Source organism: Oncorhynchus gorbuscha, linkage group LG16 (genome assembly GCF_021184085.1).
Source record: "Oncorhynchus gorbuscha isolate QuinsamMale2020 ecotype Even-year linkage group LG16, OgorEven_v1.0, whole genome shotgun sequence".
Classification (NCBI taxonomy): domain Eukaryota; kingdom Metazoa; phylum Chordata; class Actinopteri; order Salmoniformes; family Salmonidae; genus Oncorhynchus; species Oncorhynchus gorbuscha.
The window spans coordinates 42,215,442-42,237,938 of NC_060188.1; the positions used below are offsets into that span (position 1 = coordinate 42,215,442).

A 22,497-nucleotide genomic window follows, 5' to 3' on the forward strand; every position below is an offset into this window, starting at 1 on the left:
TTTCTTGCACTTAGATCATGCAGGCAACGTTGATGGGATTTATCAGGCAGTCCGATTTAAATCATGAGCCTTCGCCGATTTTAGGCTAATTTAGAAAAATGTCATCATAAAATAGGTTAGGGCAAAACCTCATAACAACGTACATTTGACAGAGCCGTCAAGAGATCAGCCATCACAATAGTGAATGTAGGCCTACTGCACTTTTAATCAAATACACCGTTTATTCTGCTCCACATTTTCCATCTTTTAAAAATGTCACAATCATACAGTGTAATAATTTAAGAAGTCTATAAATACAAAATGTAAATGAACAGGAATAAGATGAAGCAGTATGTTCTGATAGGGTTGTGCAGTCAGTATGTGGTTATGCATAAGTCATTTTTGTATGAAACATCTGAATGCTAAACAAACATGTAAACGAAACAAGAAATCAGAGACTTTAACGCTACATATCCATTTCTCTTTATCTGCATAGTTTCTGCAGACTCCCAAGCTTCAGATCATTGTTAAAAGCCATAATGGATACCACAGTAGGTGTGTGTGTGTGTGTGTGTGTGTGTGTGTGTGTGTGTGTGTGTGTGTGTGTGTGTTCAATCAAAAGTTCAGGCACTGCAGGTGGAGTGTACTCCTCCAGCCAGGGGTCAGGGGTGAGAGGTCAAGTTCAGTCCACTTCTGTCAGGCCACATGGCCTCCTGAACTCCTGACCTCGTTCGTGGATCCATTTGTTGGACACTGGCAACAGATAAAATAAAGTACAGTATGTCAATGTCAGTCTCAATTCAGTGGAAGTCTCAAGTATCTCCAATGTGTGAGATTAGGGCTCTGTTAAAACCTACAACTACCAGGAAGACTCCACTCACAGGTAGATGCTTCCTATTCCAGAAGTACAGTGCCTTCAGAAAGTATTCATACCACTTGACTTATTCTACATTCTCTTGTGTTATAGCCTAAAATCAAAATGGGCAACAAAAAAATCTCACCCATCTACACAATACTCACTCCATAATGACAACCTGAAAACATGTTTTAGACATTATGTCAAAGTTATTGAAAATGAAATATCTTATTTACATAAGTATTCACACCCCTGAGTTAATATTTTTGGAAGCACTTTTGGCAGCAACTACAGCTGAGAGTCTTTCTGAGTAAGTCTGTAAGAGCTTTCCACACCTGGATTGTACAACATTTGCCCATTATTCTTTTCAAAATTCTTCAAGTTCTGTCAAATTGATTGTGGATCAATCCTAGACAATAGTTTTCAGTATACTGAACAAAAATATAAAACGCAACAATTTCAAAGGTTTTACTAAGCTACAGTTCATATAATTAAATCAATTTAAATACATTTATTAGGCCCTAATCTATGGATTTCACATGACTGGGAATAGAGACATGCATCTGATGGTCACAGATACCTTAAAAAAAAGGTAGGGATCAGAAAACCAGTAATTTGCTTCATGCAGCGTAGAGTTGATCAGGCTGTTGATTGTGGCATTGGAATGTTGTCCCACTCCTCTTCAATGGCTGTGCGAAGTTGCTGGATATTGGCGGGAACTGGAACATACTATTGTACACGTCGATCCAGAGCATCACAAACATGAAACACGAGGTGATGGCGTCGGATGAACGGCACGACAATGGGCCTCAGGATCTCGTTATGGTATCTCTGTGCATTCAATTTGCCATCGATAAAATGCAATTGTGTTTGTTGTACGTAAGTTATGCCTGCCCATACCATATCCCCACCACCACGGGGCACTCTGTTCACAACGTTCAGCAAACTGGTCTCCCACATTACGCCATACACTGCTATCTGTGCAGTTGAAACTGGGATTCATCCGTGAAGAGCACACTTCTCCAGCGTGCCAGTGGCCATGGAAGGAGAGCATTTGCCCACTGAAGTCGGTTACGACGCCAAACTGCAGTCAAGTCAAGACCCTGGCGAGGACAACGAGCATGCAGATGAGCTTCCCTGAGACAGTTTCTGACCATTTGTGCAGGAATTCTTCAGATGTGCAAACCCACAGTTTCGTCAGCTGTCCGGGTGGCTGGTCTCAGAAGAGCCGTCAAGTGAAGAAGCCGGATGTCGAGGTCCTGGCGTGGTTACACGTGGTCTGCGGTTGTGAAGCCGCTTGGACGTACTGCCAAATTCTCTAAAACAACGTTGGAGGCAGTTTATGGTAGAGAAATTAGCATTCAATTATTTGGCAACAGCTCTGGTGGACATTCCTGCAGTCAACACCCCAATTGAACACTACCTCAAAACTTAAGTCATCTGTGGCATTGTGTTGTGTGACAAAGCTGCACATTTTAGAGTGGCCTTTTATTGTCCCAAGCACAAGGTGCACTTGTGTAATGACCATGCTGTTTAATTAGCTTCTTGACATGGAACAGCTGTCACGTGAATGAATTATCTTGGCAAAGGAGAAATGCTCACTAACAGAGATGTAAACAAATGTGTGCACAACATTTGAGAGAAATACGCTTTTTGTGCATATGGATCATTTCTGCTATCTTTGATTTCAGATCATGAAACATGGGACCAAAGTTTACATGTTGCTTTTACATTTTGTTCAGTGAACACTTTGTATTCAGGACAAATGGTTAATTGCTTTGCCACATTTTTTTTTGCAGACTCCATGCAACTTATTATGTGACTTGTTAAGCAAATGTATTTAGGCTTGCCATAACAAAGGAGTTGAATACTTATTGACTCAAGACATTTCAGCTTTTCATTTTTAATTAACTTGTAAAAATTTGAAAAACGTAATTCCACTGACATTATGGGGCATTGTGTATAGGACAGTGACAAAGAAAATCTGAATGTAATCAGGCTATAACACAAAAAAGTCATTTCTGAAGGCACTGTAAGTGTATGTGCAGGCAGACTTTCAAAAAACAAACACTGCAGGTTATTCCACGTCATTTCCACAAGCCATGAAACCCACCATCTCAGATAAGATAAGCATTCCGATAATTTGATCTTTGAGAATTTAAGCTAACCGATTATACATAAATTGGCCATTTTATTTGATAGAATTCCTATATTATTCAATAAATATAGTACCCAACCTCCAAATTGGACCAAACTTCTTCTTACCAATAAGTAAGACATGAGGAATCCAAAAATGGCTGCTAAGAGAATATCAACAACATCTATTTCATGTAGAACTGTCTTGGCTTGTAGGACCACATCATTTATAGTATTTTTACCATGAGCAATTCGTTTTATACCCAAAGGTGCAAAGAAAATGTTGTGATCCATTTAATATATACAAGTGACCAGCAAAATTGGTAAAAAGGTGTGACAGTATAGCTGGAACAGAACCATCTAGTGGTCAAAACCTGGTACTTTCACAAAGTTTAACAGGAAATAAGTGACTTCACTGACTAATTTCTCTGAACAGGGGGAAATAACCGTCACCAGATTCACAGGGAACATACATTACATAGTATGAATAAACAATACTCCAAGATGCAGCTGCATACTACTTGTCAAACACAGAGAACTGATACTGAACACTGGTTGTTGGGGTGGGATTGGTGTGAGGTGTGGGGATGGCTTTCGTAATTTTTGGGGGATTCCTCATGGCTTTCTCATTGCTTGGAAGAATGTAGGTCCAAAACAGATATCTATTGAATATTATATGAATCATATAAATTAAAATGGCCAATTTGGGTGCAATCAACTATCTTCAATTCTCAAAGACTAAATTATATTTTGACCTAATGTTTCAGGAATGCAAATCCTACAGGTTTCTAACTACAGAAACGATTTCAAACCAATCTGAGATGGTGGGTGTCAATCTCCTTTCTTGTGTTTTTGATGTGGAACGACCCTGAGGTAACATTCCTATGAAGGTTTGATTGCAGCCTATGTGAGAGATACATACAAGGAGCACCGAACAGGAAGTAGACAAAGAAACACATCAAATGACTGACACCAGACGCTGCTTGTGAGTTTGGATTAAACTCTTCATCCAACTCACCCCATTTACATCCCACTAACACAGGACAGGCAGCGTGTCTGGTCCTGTAGTCTCCCTCTCCACTCCTAAAGAGGTTGTACCAGAAGACTGCAGTTCCCTGTGGACACACATAGAGGAGACATACCTGTTCAGTACATGTAAGTCACCACTGCATCGACATGATGGCCCACTATAAGATAGTGTGTGCCATCTCAACCCAGGGTTACATATATTTGATGAAAAGGGCTAGGTGATTTCCCTGACCATGTGACCTGACCAGGAAAATCTAGAGCCTTTCATCTAGAGTTTTTCATGACCTGGTGACATGGCCCTATAGTGATGAGGGCTGTACTTGTCTAAGAGTAGGTGAATGGTTTCTCTCTCACCTTTTTGGGATAGATAGCTGCTCCAAAGTCTGGGAACACAGTTGCTCCTCCCGCTTCAACATCACTCATCTGTCAGGGAAAACACAACCCTGTCAGCTGGCTTTACTGATATACAGTTTACTATACTGTAAGAAATGTGTACTGCCTTTAAAAGGATACACTGTTTTAACAGGCGCGTAATGATACAAGTTACTGGCGCCCAGTGTGGCAGTCCCCTGCTCCAACCTGTACATGTGTACTTGTGTCTTTCAGAGGGGTTGGGATAAAGCAAAGTGACATTTCTATTGGACCATGTGACCAATGGACGAATAAAGTGATCTTAATTTTTTTTAAATAACATGTAGCAACGTAAAGACTACTGACGATCTAAATAAAAAAATAACATGTAGCAACGTAAAGACTACTGACGATCTAAATAAAAAAATAACATGTAGCAACGTAAAGACTACTGACGACCTAAATAAAAAAATAACATGTAGCAACGTAAAGACCACTGACGATCTAATAAATAAAACAATAACATGTAGCAACGTAAAGACCACTGACGATCTAAATAAAAAAATGACATGTAGCAACGTAAAGACTACTGACGATCTAAATAAAACAATAACATGTAGCAACGCAAAGACCACTGACGATCTAAATAAAACAATAACATGTAGCAACGCAAAGACCACTGACGATCTAAATAAAACAATAACATGTAGCAACGCAAAGACCACTGACGATCTAAATAAAACAATAACATGTAGCAACGTAAAGACCACTGACGATCTAAATAAAACAATATCATGTAGCAACGTAAAGACCACTGACTATCTAAATAAAACAATAACATGTAGCAACGTAAAGACCACTGACGATCTAAATAAAACAATAACATGTAGCAACGTAAAGGCCACTGACGATCTAAAGAAGTGTCTTGAAACTATGGCAAATTGTTCAATGACACTAAACATAATGTTTATTACACACCATTATACAGCAACACCAAGTCCATAACAGACAGTCATTCAACTATACAGAAGTGCAGCAGAAAACTAAGTGACCCAAAAGCACTGTAGTTTTGCAAAGCGTGGCATTCTTCTTCTATTTACACTCACATCACGCATACAGTATTAAGCATGGACCAAGAAACAAGGGAGCATGTTGTGGGGGGGGGGGGGGGGTACAACACGACGCAATATGCACTGAAATTGACTGACAGACTCCAAGGGGAAAATGTCCTGTTTTTGATCACCTTTTTTCCCCGACAACCATCTACTAGGTTAGTGATGGTATGAATATGCGGTAACACGGATTGTCAAATGGTTGAGAAACATGGAAATGTCAATCAATTGAAGTCCAATATTCAAATAGAGTTCATGGATCTGCCAAAAACAATAATTATGCAAAATGGAGACCCAAAAAAGAAGAGTCAAAATCTAAAATCAGTAACTGCTACTGTAAATTGACGGCAGCAACTGGATTCGCATACTTACGTAATTTAAAAAAGTAGCCACACGATTTCCAGTGCCTAATGTTTTGAAAGCATCAGGTTCATCTTTCTATGAAGATAAAATTTGAGAGTAAAACACACATTGGAAAAAACACAGAGACATGTACTTACGTAGTTCAGGAAGGTAGCAAGTCTATTTCCATCGACCATGATGTCCTGAGGACGCTGCAACAAATGTTTATAACTTTTAACCCAGACTGAAATGAATAACTCTTGGATCCCGCCACTAGGGCACTAAATCAATCATCTATAACTAAATTGATTATTAACAACTGTTTGACTTAACATAGTCATTGAAAAATTTGTGAGACCTAACCAATTTCACACAATATGAGCTACTACTGAATATTTAGCATATTGAATATAATATAGAATAATGTAGATGATTAGATTTGATTAATATGGATATATTTATATGAAGTTAATTGATACTTTGTGCACTGTCTATAAATGGGCGGTGGCCCCGGGAATCTTGCGTTACACAGTCTGAAACCTTCCAGACAGAAGAAACCTACACACATTACTCACTATAAAACCTTAAACTGTGCCCGAGTTTAAAAATGCAATCTTCATCCTGCTGTGATTTTTTGTGTGCCAGAAACATAAAATAAAACAACTTCTGACCGTGTATTGAATGTGTTTTTAAAGAATTCCATAACTCAATCACCACATATCAAAGCCAGCATGCATGGACAAACTTGATCATGTCCAAAAATATGATGATTTTCTAAATTACACTTGTATATTATTACTAGAGACTCTTCTCCTTATAGGAAGATGCACTCGGGGGTTATGGACGTGGTTGAACTGTGACTCAACCCTTCATCTAGGGCCGCGTCCAAGAGCCCTGGTCAAAAGTAGTGCACTATATAGGGAATATGGTGCCATTTGAGATAATACCTAGGTCTCGTTTGTCAATCTACCATATAGGAATTCAGGGCCTCTCTTAGATTACACACCATTCTAGCAGTGGATGGTCAATGAGATGGAGAACCCCCGACAAAACTTTATAGGTCTACATTTGTCTTAGACAATGTCTTGCATGTTGACTGCTAACACCGTAAACGTGTGTGCTACGGAAGTCATTTTTTTTAGCACAGGTCAACATACAAGGTAAAAACATACTTTCTCCATAGAACCCAGCAGGATAAACCATTGCGTGCCTGTTGCATCCCTTCTCAGATGCAACAGAGAGCAATTGTAGGCCGTCTAGAGGTTACCCTTACCCTGGAGAAATCAAAATGTGGCTCATATTGTCCTCCGACCCCATAGTTAGCAATCTGTTCAGTGAAAAGAGAGAAGAAGCTGAATTATTTAACAACATCTGAAGCTTAAGACTAGTCACACAAAACCAGGTGTCTGTTAAGATTGTCAGTATAGTTTCAAAGAGTGAACAGGGGTATTCTTGCAGTAGGCCACCAGAAAATAGTATCCAGTGTTAGGTAATATGCGTGTCTTAACAGGTAGAATGCATGTACAGTCTTATATAGTATGTGGTGTGTACCTGGAGTAACTCGGCAGTCTGAGTCGTCAGGCCTGTGATGTCCTCGATTCTCTGGTTGACACGCTCAATAACAGGGTCCTCCTCCCCCTCCAGCCAGGCACTGAAGGACAACAGATCCACTGACTCGACACAACACCACCACCACTCATTCACCCAGACATGAAGCATACCTAAACATGAACCACAGAGGGCACCACAAAACCCTGCTTTACCCATAATGACTCACCTTTTTGACACCCTGTAGTTCGCCGTGGTCAGAACGCCTGTTTTGGGGTCTCGAACAGTCGCTCTCGCAAGCTATACAAAGATTTACAGACAAGTAGGAATAAATATTGACATACAGCACTTGTAACATCTCATTTTCCCTTGGACATTCACCACCTTATGATACAATGTTTCAATACTACCACTGAAACATACAGTACAGTGTTATATCTAAAAAATATAGATCATCTGTGAGGTAATAGTGGCCCTGCTGGTCCGGTTTGCTGCTACTCTGCTCTTCTCACCCTGGGTTTGGCCAGCTCCTTAATCTTCTCAATTTCTGAGTCTGAAAGGGCGTTGAGGTAGCGGACGATGTGTGGGCTGTCCCACTCGTCCTCCTCCTTCATGGGCTGGAGCAGCAGGCGAGGGTTCCTGTTCCCGTCATGGTAGCGGCAGTACAGCCGGCTGCGCCTCGCACTGGTCTGGATGGGGTGGGATGGGTCGAGGGTGTGGGAAGTTAGACCGGAACTCACAGCTCCTCTCCAAAACCCTGTCAAATTACCGCACCGCTCTAAAAGTTCCCTCACAATAACTGTCTCTTTTAGAAATCACCCTTTTGACACCATCTCATTTAGCTCCCCGTCTGCTTCTGCTCTCTTCTCAACTCCATGTCACTCCTTGTCACACCATGACAACGAGTGACAAGGAGTTGACATGATATCACACACTGGGAACAGGCTACATCTCATGCTCCTTACTTTTAAAAACACTGTCTGTGCGTTATAAGAGTCAGTCGGTCTCACCATTTTGACTCCCTCTCCCCTACATAGGCCCTCGTAGATCTCCCTCTCAGGTAGGTAGTCCTTGGGTCTCTTGTAGGTCCCCAGCTGGATGGGCTCCTCTGTGGCCGGCTCCTGGACCTCTTGGTTCAGCTCCTTCAGCTGCTTGGATAGCAGCTTCTCAAAGTAGCGCAGGTTCCCTCCTGCCCTCTGGTGGCTAGAGTCTGTAAGGACACCATGGGTAATGCAGTTTGGCAGATTAACAGGACATGGGGGAATATGAGGGAATTGTGTGATGGCAAGGCACGGCACAATTCAACAACATTTAACTCTCGTCAATGGTTTGAGTGAGAAGGAACTGTCTCTCTCTGTGCAATGCTACTTCAACCATACAAAATGAATCCGTTTTGAGTATCAAGGGAAATAGGCCTAAACACTAACATTGAATGTCTGAAATAAGATGCGGTGTGGTGTTTGGAGTCAGTCGTTTCAACATTACATGTTATGAGATGAGAGACATGATAAAGCATTTAATTCAGTATAGCAAAAAGGCATTCAGCTACAGGAACCTCTAAAACAAAAATGTTATACCATCTCCCTAGTACGGTATTTCCCTTTGTTAACTTCAAAGGCTTTGAAGAGTTAAAAGTAGCACTTTTCCTGCCACAATCACACTGGGGATTGGGGGTCACAGACAGCTGTAAAAAAAGATACCCAAAATAGAGACAACTACCCAACAATATGTTGCTCTAGCTAACTACAGCAGCTAATGTTATTATTTTAAATCTGATTCTTTACTTGGTAAATATGCTGGTAGATCTTACTAGTTGTTGACCTTGGGTTCGGTTCATTCAACTTCACATTTAAGCAAAGTAACCAGAACTCCATAATTGCAGCCATTAACAAACAACAACATTCCTGATGCAGCTCAAATTAGCAAACCGTGAGCACTCAGAGTTACACCCTGTAACTTTGGACAAATACGAGAGGTTTTGAGAGGGTGATTATGTGAAAATATGACAGTATGTGAGGGAGAGTGAATGCATGAAAGAGAATGTGTGAGGGAGAGTGAGAGTAGAAGAGATTGAGAAAGTGAGAATGTGTGTGAAAGATGCTATGAGAGAGTAAGACATCTCTCCTGTTGTCAAACACCTCAAACACATGAAACAGCGGAAACAGGGCGTGTGAGTCCTACCGATGGCCACTAGGCGGCGTGTCAGCTCGATGGCACGGGGCAGGTCTCCCATCTGGTAGACGGAGTAACTGAGATAGTCCAGGACGTCGGCCTTGGACACCACGTGCTCCTCCCCTGCATCCATCTGCCTGAGGGCCTGCTGCATCCACAGCACCGCGTGGTAGTAGTCTGCCTCGTTGTACGCCGTCTTCCCCATGTCGTAACAGTCATCCACTGTCAGGATGGCGTTGTGGTGCACGCCTGCAGGTATGGTATAGCATAGTATAATGCACCCTTTTGTCAATACAGCACCATTCTGCTCTGTTTGAGGTCTCCTGGTAGCATGTCATAATAACATCCATTAATAAGACAGCTGTTTATGAGCAGTTTATCAACTGCTTACGAGGTTACTACATAAGAGTGCTCCATAAATCCACAATGGTGTTATGATACTGTAGTGGACGTTGCTATAGCAGCAGTAAGAGGGTCATATCAAAACAATTTGCTTTTGCAACCTTTTTCTGACAGACCTCCCCTCCCGGACATGGTGGGTTGTGCAATATTAGGATAAGATGCACATTTGTCATAAAATATATACACAGTGAATGTGTGGAAACAGCATTTGCTCCCGGTATCAAAACTGTTCTGTTTGAGCTTGCATTTCTGGAGAGGGTAAACATCTGGCTGGACAAAAGAGCAACCGTTCTCTGCAGTCTGGTAGTGGTGGAAGGGCAGGCTGAGAAATGCTCAGCTCACACACCGTCTACATCCCAAATGGCACCCTATTCCCTACATAGTGCACTACTTTTGACCAGCGTTCTGATCAAACGTATTGCACTATGTAGGGAATAGGGAGCTATTTGGGATGCAGCCACTGTGCAGCCACTGTGCTGAACACACCTGGAGGATTCTGGAATCTTCCATGGCAGAGTTTCAGTGACTGTTCAGATGATAGAGATGATAGAGCCTCACCAGGCAGTTTGCCCTTGGAGAAACTCTCTGAATCCAGTTTGTACGTGTCCTGGAGACGCATCAGTGCCTTGGCAGCACCTTTCTCATCCTCCTCGTCAGGGAAGTACTGCCTGTGTACAGTCATGTTGGAGATGAACCCTGAGGAGGGAACACAGTGATAAGGACACAGAGCGAAGCAGTGAAAAGGTCCCAAATACCACACTACCCACTACTTTTGACCAGGGCTTTGATAGGGACTTTGGTCAAAAGTAGTGCACTATATAGGGAATAGGGAACCAAACAATGAGTCGAAGGCATCACAGCACAGAACATCTGCATTGGAGTTGCCTGGTGTGCACTGCTATGATGTGTGATAATGTAGTGTGTGAGGTCAAGACAACTAGAGAATGTTTATTTAATTTTTTGATTTCACCTTTATTTAACCAGGTAGGCTAGTTGAGAACAAGTTCTCATGTACAACTGCGACCTGGCCAAGATACAACAAAGCAGTGCGACAAAAACAACAGTTACACAAGAGTTACAGACAAACAAACGTACAGCCAATAACACAGCAGAACAATCTGTGTACAGTGTGTGCAGATGTAGTAAAGTTAAGGAGGTAAAGCAATAAATAGGCCATAGTGGCAAAATAATGACAAGTTCGCATTAACACTGGAGTGATAGATGTGCAGATGATGATGTGCAAGTAGAGATACTGGGGTGCAAAAAATGTATTAACAGTATGGGGATAGTGTAGTCGGGTGTGCTATTTACATATGGGCTGTGTACAGGTACAGTGATATGTGAGCTGCTCTGACAGCTGATGCTTAAATTTAGTGAAGGAGTTATGAGTCTCCAGCTTCAGTGATTTTTGCAATTCGTTCCAGTCTTTGGCTGCAGAGAACTGGAAGGAAAGGCTGCCAAAGTAGGTGTTGGCTTTAGGGATCACCAGTGAGATATACCTGCTGGAGCGTGTGCTACGGATGTGTGTTGCTATGGCGACCAGTGAGCTGAGATAAGGTGGGGCTATACCTAGCAAAGAATTATAGATAACCTGGAGCCAGTGGGGTTGGCGACGAATATGTAGCGAGGGTCAGCCAACGAGAGCATACAACGGTGGGTAGTATACGGGGTTTTGGTGACAAAACGGATGGTACCGTGATAGACTACATCCAATTTGCTGGGAAGAGTGTTGGAGGCTATTTTGTAAAAGACATCGCCGAAGTCAAGGATCGGTAGGATAGTCGGTTTTACGAGGGTATGTTTGCCAGCATGAGTGAAGGAGGCGTTGTTGCAGAATATGAAGCCGATTCTAGACGTACATTTTGGATTGGAGATGCTTAATGTGAGTCTGGAAGGAGAGTTTACAGTCTAACCACATACCAAGGTATTTGTAGTTGTCCACATATTCTATGTCAGAACCATCCAGAGTAGTGATGCTAGACGGAAGGGCAGGTGCGGGCAGCAATCGGTTGAAGAGCATACATTTAGTTTTACTATTTTAAAAGAGCAGTTGGAGACCACAGAAGGAGTGTTGTATGGCATTGAAGCTTGTTTGGAGGTTTGTTAACACAGTGTCCAAGGAAGGGCCAGATGTATACAGAATGGTGTCATCTGCGTAGAGGTGGATCAGAGAATCACCAGCAGCAAGAGTGACATCATTAATATATACAGAGAAAGAGTCGGCCCGAGAATTGAATCCTGTGGCACCCCCATAGAGACTGCCAGAGGTCCGGACAACAGGCCATCCGATTTGACACACTGAACTTTATCTGTGAAGTAGTTGGTGAACCAGGCGAGGCAGTCATTTGAGAAACCAAGGCTATTGAGTCTGCCGATAAGAATGCGGTGATTGACAAGAGTCGAAAGTCTTGGCCAGGTCGATGAAAACGGCTGCACAGTACTGTGGGGTTACGATATCGTTTAGGACCTTGAGCGTGGCTGAGGTGCACCCATGACCAGCTCGGAAACCAGATTGCATAGTAGGGAAGGTACGGGGTAGGGGTAGCCATGTGGAAAGCATGGCCAGACGTAGAAAAATGCTTCTTGAAATTCTCGATTATCGTAGATTTATCTGTGGTGACAGTGTTTCCAAGCCTCAGTGCAGTGGGCAGCTGGTGCTCTTATTCTCCATGGACTTTACGGTGTCCCAACACTTTTTGGAATGAGTAAACTGTGATGCTAGTCACGCAGTGGCTAAGAGCTCTCCAGGGACACACTTCTAGCTGAATTAAGCAATAAGGCACGATGGGATGTGGTATATGGCAACGTGGAGGGCCTGGATACAGCCCTTAGCCATGTTACATTGGTCATATACAATTAGAAATACATTTGATTTGATATACCACAAACTCTGAGGTGCATATTGCTATTATAAACTGGTTACCAACGGAATTAGAACAGTAAAAATAAATGTTTTGTCATACCAGTGGTATGCGGTCTCATACACTGCAGACGTGGCCAATGTCAACAGAGGAAAGATGCAGCTGCACATGAAAGAAGACAGCCTGTGTTCTCTCTCAGCTCCACTCTACTCACGCCAACTCTACTCTGCAGATGTCGGGGAGGAGCATGATGGATCAGAATTGGCCTCACACCTTCTTTTCCACAAGCCTCCTCACACCCACACACAGAGGAGCTATATAGAAGCTGTAACCTCTCCCTCCCACCGACCCCATCTTACCATCTGAGGGGTCCTGCAGCACAAGGCTCTCCAGCTCGGACCACTCGGTGTTGAGTCTCTTCATCAGCTTGTAGGCGTTGACGGGGTGGGCCAGGTAGACCTCTGGGTCTGAGGTGGAGGCAAGCGTCAGTACGTCCAGCTTGTTAGCCCAGCTACAACACAGCACAGGGGGGAAAAACTGTCAGGTTCAGTACAGTACACAATGATCTCTAATCGTGCTACAATCTGATTATTGATAATTCCTCAAAATGGGCTTATTCTGTCTAGTCTTATTTTGGCAAATTAACATAATTGAATACATGGCTATCAAAGTGGCCTTTATTAGCACTATGGTTACAGAGTGTCGTGTTCACCTTTTCACAGCAGCAAGCTTGGACTCTTCTGCTTGAATATATTCTTTCAAGGACTGAACCAACTCCTTCTCTGTGTATATCAGGTCTGTCATTTGACCTAATGGAAAGTGGAAAGAGAAAAAAAAGGGCCATGGTGAATATGAAACTGGAGATGACTCATTAAATACACTGAAGCTTTTGTGTTCTGTGTTATAGACTACTGCATCTATGCAATAAATGTGTTCGGCAACCAGATCAAGTATTTTGCCATGATCATCATTTCCTGGAGGGAAAGTGGAGGACGTAGAATATGTTTTGGTTTCATTGTCCGGAAAATAAAAGGTTTCCTCACACAGACTTCAGTAAGTGAAAAGTTTCAACCTGTATGTGATTGTATAGAATTACCGGTATGTGTCCAACCACAACACCACTCCAAATACCCATGGTTCTTGGGGTAAGGGGGGTGGGAATGCTGCGGTTTGCAGAATTCAATTCCAGAGCAACACTAAACAGTCAAGAGTGAACTCAATGCTGTTGCCAGAAGGAAAGCGAAACAGCTTCACGCAATATTTATATCTTAGGGTAGTGGCAGCCAACGTAAGTATATAAATTACACAGATTACTTTAACTCACATTATGCAGGCTGATGGTGCCACTTTCAGTGAAATTATGCTCACCATGTTATTTTAGAAATTGGACGAAAAAAAGAACTGCTGCGACTTGCTTATCCTGTAAACTATCCTAAGCCTTGTCTATAGCAGGTGTTTCCTTCATTTGATAGCTATGCTGGACAGATGTGAGGTGAGTTCAGAGACTTAGCTAATTGTTTTCCGGATACTTTTTAGAAGCCTGTTGAACACTGGAGGTTTGGCGAGAGAAAGAACGTCAGTCAACTCTAAGACAAAGAAGCTCTCTCTTCTCAATAGCATATTGGACACAGCAAATGCAGCGTCATCAACATGCATGGAAAAGCAGGAATCCTGAATTCAATATCCTATAGACTTAAGAATTCTAAATGAGATGATTTATGACAGGAATTAGGTCATGCAGAAACTAAGGTTGACTGGTGTCATGTCACATATACAAGGGTAATGGTATAGGCCTACTTATAGATGTGTAATGGTAAAGGGTACTTGGTAATTGCCAAGAAACTGAAGATATCGTACAACGTTGTGTTCTACTCCCTTCACAGAACAGCACAAACTGGCCCTAACCAGAATAGAAAGAGAAGTGGGAGGCCCCGGTGCACCACTGAGCAAAATGACAAGTACATTAGAGTGTCTAGTTTGAGAAAGACGCCTCACAAGTACTCAACTGGCAGCTTCATTAAATGGTACCCGCAAAACACCAGTCTCAACGTCAACAGTGAAGAGGCGACTCCAGGATGCTGGCCTTCTAGGCAGAGTTGCAAAGAAAAAGCCGTATCTCAGACAGACCAATAAAAAAAACAAGATTAAGACGGACAAAAGAACACAGACACTGGACAGAGGAAGATTGGAAAAAAGTGTTATGGACAGACAAATCTAAGTTTGAGGTGTTCGGGATCACAAAGAACATCAGAAAAATTAAAAGATCCTGGAGGAGTGCTTAATGCCATCTGTCAAGCATGGTGGAGGCAATGGGGGTGCTTTAGTGGTGGTGTTAAAGTGGGAGATTTGTACAGGGTAAAAGGGATCTTGAAGAAGGAAGGCTATCACTCCATTTTGCAACGCCATACCCTGTGGACGGCGCTTAATTGGAGCCAATTTCCTCCTACAACAGGACCATGACCCAAAGAATAGTACCAAACTATGCAAGAACTATTTAGGGAAGAAGCAGTCAGCTGGTATTCTGTCTATAATGGAGTGGCCAGCAGTCACCGGATCTAAACCCTATTGAGCTGTTGTGGGAGCAGTTTGCCTATCAAGCCAATCCAACTTGTGGGAGGGGCTTCAGGAAGCACGGGGTGAAATCTCTTCAGATTACCTCAACAAATTGACAATGAGAATGCCAAAGGTCTGCAAGGCTGTAATTGCTACAAATTGAGGATTCTTTGACAAAAGCAGTTTGAAGGACACAATTATTATTTAAAAAAAAATGTAAATCATTATTTATAACCTTGTCAACATCTTGAATATATTTCCTATTCAATATGCAACTCATTTCATGTAGGTTTTCATGGAAAACTAGGACATTTCTAAGTGACCCCAAACTTTTGATCGTTAGTGTAGGTTTACCTATAGAGGTGTAGACTTCAGCCTGAATGCCCCAGAAGCAGTAGCAAACCAGAGCCAGGGCTCTGAGAGACAGGTGTTTCCTCATTGTACTGGTAGATAAGACCTGCAATGACATCATACAATCACATCAGTTAAGTCATTATATTTAATTCAATTACAACTTTATGTATCCTCTCATGGGCAATTAAGACAGGCACGTCAGTCGGTCATATCCATTTTAATGATCCACACTGGCTACTGTACTATCAGAGATGTGATGTTGAAACTATATTTTTAAAAAACAGGCAATGTCTTCATTATGAAAAAGCTTGCGGTGCTGTGTGTTCATAGTTTCCAACAGGCTTTTTACTATTCTGTTAGCCATTACCCACCAGCTGGAGGCCCTGTGCAGTCTGGTGGTTTGTCATCCGAGTCTAAAAATGGCTGCAAAAGCAAAACCGAGGGCTGGGCCGCCACATGACTGATGAGAAATGATGACTCATAGGGTGAGTCTATAAATCAGTCTTTTCATTGATCATAGGATCTTAATTTGTTCACCCTGTTGCAGGAGAACTTTCTTGCAGCGGAGGACATTTTTAACTTGCAGTGTATGAGGTTTAAAAAGAGTTGGAATGGTCCACTTCGAAATCTCAAGACTTGATTTTCCCCTTACGAAAAATCGGTCAACCCCTATAACAATTTTTGTTCATTATAATCCGTATGATTCACATTTCCTGTTGCTGCAGGATGATTTTCCTGCTGTAGCAAACTGACTCAAATTAAGATCTTACATCTGTAGCAGAGCATTGGGTGAAGACTCACAAATTCCCTGCTAAAGGGCGGCGGCTAGCCTAGCGGTTAAGAGCATTGGGCCAGTAAGCGAAAAGTCGGTGGTTCAAACCCCGAGCCGACTAGGTTAAAAATCTGTCAATGTGCCCTTGAGCAAGGCACTTAACATTAATTGCACCTGTAAGTCGCTCTGAATAAGAGTGTCTGCTAAATTACTTAAAATGTTCAATGGAAAAGGTCTGGTTACCAACTATTGTATGTCTGGGTCATGGGTTAGGGGACAGGGCAGAGCGTATTATTAGAAAGCAGTCACATCTGCTTCCTTAATGGTTAAGAAGTCTGTAAACCTGTCTGGCTCACACATACAGAGAAATTACAGTACTTGATTGATAGAAGTAGTCTTTCGACCAAAGACAAAATAACCTTTTCCGCTTTCTCTTTCCTGTATAAAATCCCAAATACTGTTGACATAGACACACATGACATAGTTCAGAGAGGGAGTTTACAGTGGGGTTATACAGGGCGTGAAGCAGCATTGCACAGAGTGTCTAAACTCTCCCCAGCTGCTTCACCACAACATTCCTCAGTGAGGACTGTTTACCCGCAGGTCTGTCTAATTAAGCACAGCTCACTTCACACTCTGTCTGAACCACTGTACTCCTAGCTTCTCCTTAATCCAACTCTAATTTTGGATTATCGCCAACGACCTGCTGAAACACAGTATGTTAGATACCCAACAGTCAAAACTACCTCATTTGAAGCATAATTGCAAAGTGATTATGTCAGGCTTTTACAAAGTTTTGACAATAGATTTAAACATTCTTAAATATTTGTCACTAGTCCTACATTATGCTTCAAATTGTTTACACTGACCGTGGAGAGCAGAATGTATGGATAGATTTATATGTGTGGAAAATGCTGTTTTGGCAAATCGTAGTTTTTTAAAATCTAAATAAAACCAATCCCTTGAGCCTTTCCAGATGAGTCCAACATTTTTTTGTGAGGAATGGAGGGAAACAGTCACTTCCCAGAAAAAGAGATCCTTCCGGGACAATGACAGATGCTATGAGAAAGGGAAGAGGAGGAGGAACAGAAGTGACTTCGAGCTAAGGCACTACGTAGATGACTGTGGCAGTCTTTCAAATTTAACAGATTAAAAGAAATGCAAAAAGCTAAAGCAATTGTGGAATTTGATACATTCATGATAAAGGCAGATATTTGGTTAGAGAGCAGCTTACCAGTACTAAATGGTATTTACCAAATGTCCGAACTAGTGTGTAGATGTGGAATTGCTGAGTAACTGAATACTGTGCACTGTGAATTCAGCACCATCATCCCACGCCTCGAGTTCTTCTGACCTCCCACTCACAGTTTTGCTAGTCATGGGTTAGTCCTGCAGTTCTGACCATTGGCGGGGTTTCCCCCTATATTCATTTAGCAGCTACTGCTAAACTGTTGCCTTGCCACCGCTACAAAGAATATGATGTCATTATTGCAACCATTGGTGTTGAAAGGACAGAGGACACCGTGTGCAGTAGGAGCTTACTTTGGAGGACATAGTAAAAAGTTTCTGACTGAGAAATCAGGAAAAGTTTACTCAGCAGATGCCTCCATCTGGGGCATGTTCTAATGCTGTTGGAGCTCAGCTGAAAGAAGTTCCATGGAAGAGCATCTGGCTTGTACAAGCAATGGTTGTCTATGGCCAGTCAGATTCCAGTAGGGGAAATCTCCAATTCACAAGTCCAATTAGAGAGTAAATAATACACTACCGTACTCTTTGTGTACTGATACAAGTGAAAATACTACAGTACATTTTGCATTAATACAAACAGGCTTATACTGTATCATATTTCTTTCAACTTAACATTGTCCTCGGGCTGGGATGAACACACAGTGAAACTGTTGTGTAGAAATATATCATCAGCTTAAGTGAATCAGTGAAGCTGGATAAAAGGGCATGATCATACACAAAGCACACCGCCCTCCCCAGGCTGAGATAATGCAGAGACAACCCACCCAAGCCTCAGACTTCACCTTTCCAGATTTCTGTCATAGCCTAATGTTAACTCATTCCTCACAACACACTGCTAGAACATACATCCCACAACCCCTTTCACCTAAGGAGGTCCCAACAGGGAGGCCCGACTGATTTCTCCCTTCCATCTCTGCAGCACACTGGTCAAATTTGTCATATTTTTTCACATTTTCTTGGTGTTACTTGAGTTGACAAGAACACAGCTCTGAACCATTCCAGAGCAGGATAGGGTAGTGAGTGACCTTTCCAGTATTTATTATGAGCTGAGATCCAGTAAGCCCCAGGGGTTAAATTCGTCCAGGACCTGGTACGTATGATCCAAATTGAGAGCCAGGCAGAGCTAAAAACATTTTAAATGTTGTCCACACAAAATTTTCCACAGCCAACAACACGAGTAAGCAACAGCGGAGTGAGAAAACTCCATAGTAGAATAGTTGACCTATTCAATTGTTCAGCCTGTCACATTCTGTGCGAGAACATAATATTCCTCGAGGTGTATTCAAATTGCGAGTGCCAAATAGGGAGAGAAATGTGCATGCCCAGTTATTGTAGCCTATAACATTATGAATGCAGTCGAGAGAAAAAACACCTTTGAAAGCTTTTTTGATGGCCACTGTTAAAAGAGGAGGATTCACTGAACTTTCTTATGGAAGCCCAAGGCAAAAAAATAAGTCACTTAGACTCTAGGAATTATTTAGTTAGTATCTGGTTTGAGCAACTTAGTAAAAATATTTTTTTAAACTAAATTGTTCAAGATACTACGTTTGAATGACTTATCTTGTTTGAATGACATAATTGTTGTTTTGTCTATATTAGGCATCTTTTGTTATGCGGCTTGTCAGACCTTGTAATGGTTGCTGCAGCCATTCATTCACTGATTCTATTCATTGACATGAGTTGGCTGCTTTTGAATGCCAGAGCATGTAGGTGGGCGAGTGTGGAGCGAGGAGCAGAACATAATTTCAGCAGATTTTTTTTTTAAATGGTCTCTTCTGCTCCAATTTCCCTTTGGGCATGCTCTGCCTAGCATTTTTATTTCCTTTGTCACTATTCTTTGAATTACTGTGACCCCACCCACAGTAGCCAATGTCTAAGTTTATATTCTACCATCAATATATGTAGTTTATATTTTGAAGGACTTAAAATGTATTACATTATGTTTTAGGCAGGCAATATATTGGCTACTGAAAATATTACTTTTTTCTTTGAATAGAAACACCATATGTAAATCAATTTAATGGAGCCAAAATCTCATGAACACCACATTCATGTCAATAGGAATAACAGTAATTCTGTCTTCCATTTTGTATTCACTCACGATTGAAAAATTATTAACACGCAACAACAAAAAACCCTAGTGTATTAAAAATTAGTAAATTTGACTATTACTCACTCAAAATGTACCAAGTAGAATATATTATTATTTATAAATGTTTAATGTGACCAAAGGACAATATTCAGAAAGTATTTCAAAACCCACACAATGCAGGCTATTTGATTGACAACCATTCTTAATGTAAAAATGCTAAATACTATTTAAAAATGTAGGTAACCTCTCTCAATAAGATTTAGTACAGACTAGGCCTTACACAAAATGTTATAATAATAGCCTGCTTTGACAACAATTCAGTGAATGCAAAGAGTATTAGATAGAGACCGAATAAAGAGAGAAGATACAAAACACAACATCTGGTCAGAGACCAAATATTTGTAGGACAAATTCATATTTCACACAGTCACTTTAGTGTTTGCATTTAGCCGACAACATGTCATGGAACTTCTGGAAGCACGGCCCCATCCTGTAAAGTGGCACAGAACACATAGAGTGCACAAAGGTTTCTACACATCTCCCAGTCTTTGCCCTGCGTCCACTCCGAATGCACACCACACACCCTCTCTTGCACCCTTCAAACTGTGAGGATTGAAAATATGCTTGGCCTATCATGAGGGTGTCTGTGTATGTTAAAAGCAACATTTTGCAATATATGGTGTGACTAGCGGAAGGGCTGTGTCTGGCCTTGAGGTGTAGGCAGCCATCATGAGTTGTGGGAGACACGTACAGAACGTAGGCAGTTAAACAGACTGTCTTTTGTTAGAACTCAAACTTAGCAGTAACAAGAACCAGATGTGAGATAACGGTATTTCGGGTATGAGTGCATAGATATTCTGCCCAGCAACAACTACACCTGTCAATGGGAGTGCCCGGGGGCTGGGACCAGCCTGGGCGCCAACAATCAACATAGGTTGAGTAAGTTTAAACCACACTTGATCTCTACTCTGACAGGCCAGATCGGAAGCAGGAACTACTACTGTCAGAGTATTTAAAGAAGATATCTTTAGGGTGTTGGCCAGTTCTCTGTTCTACCCTGCGTGGTGTTATAGCAGACCCGTATATACAAAAATTGCATTGACCATTTATTGATTAGCTAATAAAAAAACATAGTATACAATCGGTGACTCAGTGTAATATTGATCCTGATACCAGATTCGATTGACGCAACCCTTTACAAAACTTCACCTGCTTTCAAATGAGCTACAACTCGGTCCACACACCCTGGTACCACACTTTTGCTTCCCCTCTTTCTGCCACATCAGAAAGTGAATGCACAAGCTGCATTTGAATGCCTTCAGGGACCAGCGCCTGCGGTTTCTGGTAGAGGGCCTTTGCAGGGGTTTCCCACACAACGTGGACATTTACGATGGCCATGTTGAGCCTCCCCCAAAACACATACTTCCACCATTTTCCGCCTGTGCATCCTTGTAAATAGCTCCTCAGTTGGTCAACCCCACCCATTTTCCTGTTGTAATCCATTACAAGCACAGGAACAGATATAAATTACTACCACTTTTAAGAACAACTCCGAAACTTCTGTCTCTGTCACTTTAGGCCCAGGCGGTGTGGTACAAGGGTGAATGCTGGAACTTGGTGCAGAGACAATCCATGAAATGTAGGCTCCCCTCTTGGATGTGCTCTACCTCTCCCTCCACTTCCTCCACTCTCGTCTCCCTCTTCACTCTCCTCTTCCTTTATCCCCTCAATTCAATGGGCTTCATTGGCATGGGAAACATATGTTTACTTTGCCAAAGCAAGTGAAATAAATCTTAACCTTTCATGTTCCAAATATCTCCAACGGTCTCCCCAGTGTGAGTTTTTTTATGCACGTGATGTTAGAACATTCTCTCCTTTCCAGAATGTAATTGTTACGCAACAGTACATTTAATCACATTGAACTGTGCAAATTGTTTGCGCAGTTCAAGTCTGCAGACACTTGCACATGTCCCATCTGAATAGGATCGGAACACGTGTTCAAATGTTCCGTTTGTTGCCTGCATCGCAGTCATTGTTTTCGTTACCAATAACAACTTTGGAAATGTGTACGTTTCTATCAAAGTAAGTGCCTAATTACATTATTATAATATAATAAAAACTATTATAATAGTTTGTCATTTCTACTGTAGCTCACTGTATGTATGGAGCATAATATATTTGTGTATATTCCTTATAACCACGGACAGGCGAGGTAACGTTACTAATTTCATAACCTTTATGGTGTTATTTTCAATCGTGCTTATGTAGCTAGCTACATTATTCTATTAGCTCTGTAAAGCAATGCTAATAGCATCAGAGAAGTATTTGCTTGCGTTGTATTTTAAAGCTACCCTGGCCTTGGCTCCCAAGTAGTACAGTGGTGTAAGGCACAGCATCTCAGTGCTAGAGGCGTCCCTACAAACACCCTGGTTCAAATTCAGGCTGCGTTTCTGTCAAAGTAAGTGACTTATTGCGGTAATAGTTTCTGTATGTGATTTGAATGTGAACTGTATATCTCTTTACAAAAAAATACCATGTTCAGTAATCATCTCACCTGCTAGTTGGCGGTGAACTATGTGGCCATTGGCATCCCCTTCCTGTTCGACCTGACTGTGCCACAGGCCCCTGTGCTGTTGAAGAGCAGATGCTGGAAGAGTGTGGGACTGCTGTAACAATTGTCCACATACAAA

At 41.8% G+C, this 22,497-nt stretch overlaps 1 protein-coding gene across 3 annotated transcripts in view; it reads right to left on the reverse strand.

Annotated features, from left to right (window-relative positions):
- Nucleotides 1-201: 201 nt before the first annotated feature.
- Nucleotides 202-22,497, reverse strand: part of LOC123999158 (prolyl 4-hydroxylase subunit alpha-2-like) — a 32,730-nt gene continuing 10,434 nt past the window's right edge. Inside the window, exons 2-16 of one of the 3 annotated variants that reach the window (XR_006832397.1) lie at nucleotides 15,696-15,798; nucleotides 13,501-13,597; nucleotides 13,148-13,299; nucleotides 10,486-10,623; nucleotides 9,535-9,774; nucleotides 8,364-8,563; nucleotides 7,866-8,042; nucleotides 7,583-7,653; nucleotides 7,357-7,456; nucleotides 7,079-7,132; nucleotides 5,836-5,901; nucleotides 4,355-4,423; nucleotides 3,990-4,086; nucleotides 591-732; nucleotides 202-556 (exon numbers count right to left, since the gene is read on the reverse strand). Coding sequence is in view for 2 of the 3 variants with exons in the window: in XM_046304628.1 (XP_046160584.1) it covers nucleotides 662-732; nucleotides 3,990-4,086; nucleotides 4,355-4,423; nucleotides 5,836-5,901; nucleotides 5,964-6,017; nucleotides 7,079-7,132; nucleotides 7,357-7,456; nucleotides 7,583-7,653; nucleotides 7,866-8,042; nucleotides 8,364-8,563; nucleotides 9,535-9,774; nucleotides 10,486-10,623; nucleotides 13,148-13,299; nucleotides 13,501-13,597; nucleotides 15,696-15,780 (1,671 nt within the window). In the remaining variant the exon portion in view is untranslated. Of the gene's footprint in view, nucleotides 733-3,989; nucleotides 4,087-4,354; nucleotides 4,424-5,835; nucleotides 5,902-5,963; nucleotides 6,018-7,078; nucleotides 7,133-7,356; nucleotides 7,457-7,582; nucleotides 7,654-7,865; nucleotides 8,043-8,363; nucleotides 8,564-9,534; nucleotides 9,775-10,485; nucleotides 10,624-13,147; nucleotides 13,300-13,500; nucleotides 13,598-15,695; nucleotides 15,799-22,497 lie in introns of all 3 variants that reach the window. The other 2 variants (XM_046304628.1, XM_046304627.1) reach the window with 2 other exon arrangements.